This window comes from Megalops cyprinoides, chromosome 10 (genome assembly GCF_013368585.1).
Source record: "Megalops cyprinoides isolate fMegCyp1 chromosome 10, fMegCyp1.pri, whole genome shotgun sequence".
Classification (NCBI taxonomy): Eukaryota; Metazoa; Chordata; class Actinopteri; order Elopiformes; family Megalopidae; genus Megalops; species Megalops cyprinoides.
The window spans coordinates 29,035,740-29,041,454 of NC_050592.1; the positions used below are offsets into that span (position 1 = coordinate 29,035,740).

General features: G+C 40.7%; 1 protein-coding gene across 1 annotated transcript; it reads left to right on the top strand.

Annotated features, from left to right (window-relative positions):
- The first annotated feature begins 3,640 nt into the window (after positions 1–3,640).
- On the top strand, positions 3,641–4,811 carry LOC118785048 (beta-2 adrenergic receptor). Its single transcript, XM_036539573.1, has one exon. It carries the CDS (start codon positions 3,641–3,643, stop codon positions 4,646–4,648), a length of 1,008 nt encoding a protein of 335 aa, XP_036395466.1. The 3' UTR covers positions 4,649–4,811.
- Positions 4,812–5,715: the final 904 nt, after the last annotated feature.

Here is a 5,715-nt window from a genome sequence, read left to right on the forward strand (position 1 = left end):
TATTTTTGAAGTTGATAGAGACCACAATCACAGTAACCCCAGATTTTGTAGTGTTGCTTTAAAACAATTCTTTGGGTATTCCTATTCATTCTGGTTAAAATGCCCCTATTTGAACGGGTAGGAGGTTATCTCATTGGCCTTGGTCAATTGAATCAAACCAAAACATTACATTTGGGATGTCATAAATGTATTTTCTCGAATTATATATTTTGCATATCAGAATCGTTAACAGTGAACTTTTTTCAAATTGTCTTCCGTTATACCTATTCAAAGAAATGTGATTGGTTCAATTACAGGGTTATCAGTCTGCCACCACCTTTTCAACCTTAAGATTATGCCTGCAGACTCATGAACCATCAATTCTCCCCTCTGTGAAAATGACTCCAATCCAGCACATTGCCTGGATTCCTTTCGCCCAAACAATGCATTTGATTTGGAAGTCTGTTTTCTTCTCAGCATGCGGCTTCTACAGTACAATACGTTATGTCTTTTATACAGAGGGGAAATGATTTCCTCCACATTCAGTATCTTGGAGAGCTGCAAGGGACATGTGTGACGCACGGAGTAGAACTGGAGTGTTCCGGCTCAAAGACTCATCTTAACACCATCGATATGGCGCGGGAAGACATGAGTAGACACACCTGATCACATCTGACTTTGGCTAGTCCATATGTGTAGATATAACCTCTTCGTCTACTCGTTGAAATAATTTTAGCGCGATTTGTCCGCAAGAATGTACACACGAACTCCCATCTGCAAGCACTTTGCCCCCCGTCGTCCATTATTCGAGGCTTCCTATGAAAAATATAGCGACGACAGAGAAATTCACAATCGGAACGAGAGAAGGTTCAGATGGTGTTTTATTCAAAAGTGCACTCATAAAAAATCAGAAAGCCTTCTTGACCTGTTTAATTGGACGTTGGTGTAATTGGAGCAAGTTCATTTTCATTTGGTGGAAAATGCTTTGATATATCTATTGAATATTAAAGATGGAAAACGTATGCGTTTCATTTGCATTCCAGCTAAAAAATTAAAGCTAGCACACCGAGGTAGGACATCAAAATATTATGACGCAATGCGCTATTCAAATATGCTGTGGGTTGTGTTGTTATCTGTAATGCAGATAAATGATCAAATTGTAATTAATTTTATCAGTAAGTGTAGTGTTCAGTAGCTCTTCACATTACGCGTTCAACACATAGCACATGGTTAAAGAGGTACGTGCTACATAGCGCCTTCATAATACCCTTTAACTTGCTTTGCATGTGTCCTGGCATCTGGCAAATGCACCAATCATGACACAGTCATTCTTCAGTGGTAACCTGCGGTTTGCTAAGCACACACCTTCATCCATGGAAATTCACAAGTTTACGCTCTGCGTGCAGTATCGCCCACTTATTCAGTGGGATTTGACTGATACTGCACCCAAGATTAAAAGATCAACCCACCAGCTAGTAACAAGCTCTTCACGCTCTGGTCCACATTGCATGGCGTTAAACGCCACAGCAAACTGGTGCCCTGCTCAGACGCCTTCATTTCATTCACACTGAAAAATGGTATGATAAAAACACGGAGAAAGAGTTATTGAGCTCTAGTTTGTGGCCCACAGTATGCTATAGCTCTATATGCATAAATATGTAAGTTTATACAAAAATGCAAAGTCAAGAATTGGTAAGAATAAATAGGCCTATGTCTACACACATAAATTGTATACCATGTATTGAAAAATAGGTAAATTACCATTTCCTTTTTAATTTTATGTCTACATATTTTCAGTAACCGCAGTATGTTCAGATATGCATTATTATCTGATATAATTTAAATATATCCCTTACATTTTGGGAGTCCACGTTTGGACATATTATTTCTTTCGTAAATAAATACAGGTCAAAACAATCAAATAAATGAAGGATGGCCCCGTCCCACTTGTATTTCCTTAAGTGTTCAACACTAACAGGAAGACATCAAAAACACTAATTGGCGCTCATATGGATAACTAATGAAACACACCGGGGATACTAAGTAGCGTTGATTCGTAGCTAGAGCAGAGTGTGGGAAAGAAACGATGGTGCTGAATTACGATGCCCTGACTACCAGCACACCGATGTCATTATCGTCGACGGTCCACCTCGAGTAGAAACCGCTGGGCACGCTATTCCATGTGCCCTCCATCTCCAGCTCTCCCCCACCACCCACGCGAGCTACCATAAAATTAACTGCTATAGGGTACAGTTGCTGTAGTGTAATTAACGTCGTCATACAAAGAACTACATCCCCGCCTATTTACATCCTAATGCTTTCCCTTATAAAATGTGGATAGATGCATTGTTACAAGCTGTAATTTTCTGTTCTTATTTGAAAGAAAGCGGTTGGTATTATATCAAACTGGCGAAGATGGTTTGTCGTTGTCTCATGTCTTACGGAAGCGCAACTTTTAAAGCCAAAATAACTGATGATTAGCTTGGCTATCCACAATGGGGCATCACACATCTTAAATGGGTCCAGCAGTTGAAATAAAGGCTCTTCTGATACAAGGTGTACTGGAAATTGATGACGTGAGCAACTAAATAAATACCTCTGTCGGCTGCAGTATTGTAGACAACAAACAAAGCAAAATGTATGAGTAAAAACATGCCACATAACTTGCAGGGGAGCTCATGACGTTGTCCAGAAACTACGTAGCCCCATCTTCATACTCCTTTGGGCGATTTGCCAGCTACTTCTGACTCATACAGTAGTAGCGCTCATTCCGTCCTGACTTGAGGCTGAGCGCGACCGCAGCTAGCTAGTTAGGTTCAGTCAGGCGTCTTTCAGCTTGTGGACACTGATGGAAACACGTCTAGCTTCTTTGGATCATTCGTAAAGGAATTAAATTCAAAACTCGGAAATGCGCTGCCAAGAACATAAATTATTCGGCTGAAGACGCCAGCACACCGTACCCGTGCATCAGCATTAACTGGGTTCTGTGGTTAGTCCCCTCGAGCTGTAATGAATAGCTGGATCTCTGGATGATTGTCCGATGTCAGCTGCGGGATGAGGTCAGTTAAACCTTCTAAGGCATTATTATTATTATTATTATTATTATTACTATTATTATTATTACTATTATTATTATTATTATTACTATTATTATTATTATTATTACTATTATTATTGTTGTTGTTGTTGTTGTTGTTGTTTGTGTTGTTACCATTGGTATTGGTTTTCATCATAATCAGTGTTAGAATGTAGAGGCTACTAGTAGTAGCCTAGCAATAATAGCAACACTTTAATTTAGTTTAACATTACAAATGAGGAGGGTGCTCGAAAAACTAAATTTTACTCATAACTCATATGCTAATATAATAATATGCGCTACTGTAAGTTATGTTGGAAGCATTAACAATTCAAGTATTAATATTCCGTCTGATTCATAGGGTTGCACTTCCACTTCAATGCGTTTGCGGTTCTCTTCGCTCAGGACTGAAAGAAGTTGTGATTTCCCTGGCACGGACAAGAACGCGGTGCAGCCAAGCTCCGATGTTACCCTGAAGCAAAGGTATCCGTTACCGAGGCTTTTACGTAACATGGTAGAGGGAAACAATATAATTCTTTGACAAGTTATTTAACACTGCTGCAATTTACGCGCTGTTCTCCAAGGATGCTGGACGAGTCCGCACAGACAGACTGCACGGTGTGTTGCTGCACGCTGACCAACAAAATACTGATGGTAGTTTTCATGATCCTGTTGATCTTCGCTATATTGTTTGGAAACTCGGTGACTCTCACCGTAGTCCTTGGTACAAGACACTTCAAAACGCCACAGGGCTACCTGAAAGCCTCTTTGGCGGTCGCTGACCTGGCTGTGGGTATCTTTGTGGTGCCCCTCTCCGTTTATGCCGAGGTGTCGCTTATGATTACTGACTACAAGCCAGAATGGACAATGAACAACTCGCTGACCACCCCATTTCACCCGTGCAATTTCATCGGTCCGATATTTGCTGGATGCACTCTTGTTTCCATCACAACTATTTTCCTCCTCACCATTGAGCGCAGCATCGCCGTTTTGAAACCTCTGCACAAGGAGTCTGTGATCACCAGGAAACGAACAACCATCCTCATCGTTCTGTCATGGGTGGGAAGTTTCTTTCTGGCAGTGTCTCCTATCCTTTACAGCAATGACATTGTCTTGGAATACAACTCTTGCAGCAGAATGTGCAACTACGCGTTAAGAGCCAGCGAGTTTCCGACTCAAGCATGCAACATTCTTTTGTTGTTTCCTGCCTTCGATTTCACTCTGCTTGGGGCAACAGTGGTTATTAACATCTTGTCGCTCTCCACAATCCGTCAGCATTCCAAACGAAGGAAAGATTTAGCCGAAACGGACTGTCAGAATATCACCAGACCTACTTTTTCCGACGTCAAAGCTGCAAAGACCATAGGAACTCTGACATTGGCCTTTACCGCGTCATTCACTCCCATTGCCGTCTTTGTTGTTGGAAACGTGATTGGAAACGAATGGTGCAATTTTTCATTTTTTGCTTTTTGGATACTGACAACCAACAGTTGCTGGAATGTGATCATTTACAGCGTAAGAGATCAGAAGTTCAGACACCGCGCCCAGCAGCTGCTAATATCTTCACAAATCAAGAATGTATCAAAAACATAGCTGGGGTGGCAGTTTTTTTTAACGTTTACAAAAACAACAGACATTTTGACCAAGAATATCGTCCGAATGCCTTGCTTGGACTGAATATCGCTCTTGCAATGGGAAAATTAAAAAGGTGTACAAAGATGTACAAAGTATGCATGAATTAAAGTAAGGAAAATGTCAGGGCTTCTACTAAGTGTCAGAGCTTTCGGAATGTTTTTTTTTTTCTTTTTTGAGAAAAAAAGAGGAAGAACGCAAAATGCCACATCGTCCATTTGCATGAACAAAGTAATTGAACGGTTGGTGTCGTGAAATTGCCTTTACTGAGAAGAAAAATAAACATTATTATTAGATAATTAATACCACCTTTTGTTGCTACGATTACATGACTCGCTTCAGTACAGTCGTCAAACGACATGTATATTTAAATGTTGGTTTCCACGAACGAATATTTCAGTTTGTGATTTTTTTTCCCCGAAGACTTGATGTTATGAGTCTGTATTGCTAATGCATAAACATCAGAAATGTTACTTGGTTCCAAATGTGCGTGCTGTCTAATAAAAACAGGCAATTTGCTACGTGAATGCGTTTGTTATGTGTGTTTGGGGGTGGGGGTGGGGGGGGGGGGGGGGGGGGGGGGTGCTTTCTATGTGCACAGAGTGCCAGAGGACATTAGACAGACCACTTTTACAGCAATGAACGAACTATTGCTTCTGCACTTATATACCAGGGTCAAGCAAGATGAGTAACACTGTTCAAAGACACGAACAGAAAAATATCCATTTGAAAAAGGAGATTCGGGTGGCAAGGTTGTGTAAATCACACAACCACACAGGCATACATTTTGAGCAAGTGTGTTCTGTGATGCAGATCTGCAAAAGCATACCCAGGAACAAACAGGGCATGGGATAATACTGAGACGACACTGACAACACTGCTATCTTAGGGGTGACAGTCATGATAATATTGCCATACTTATATGCTTCAGTTTTATCTAACCATATTCTGAAATGTATGGTTGTAGGAAAACAAAAATATTTATGAAGAGAGTCTATTGATGAAGAGACAACTGAACAACAGCTCTT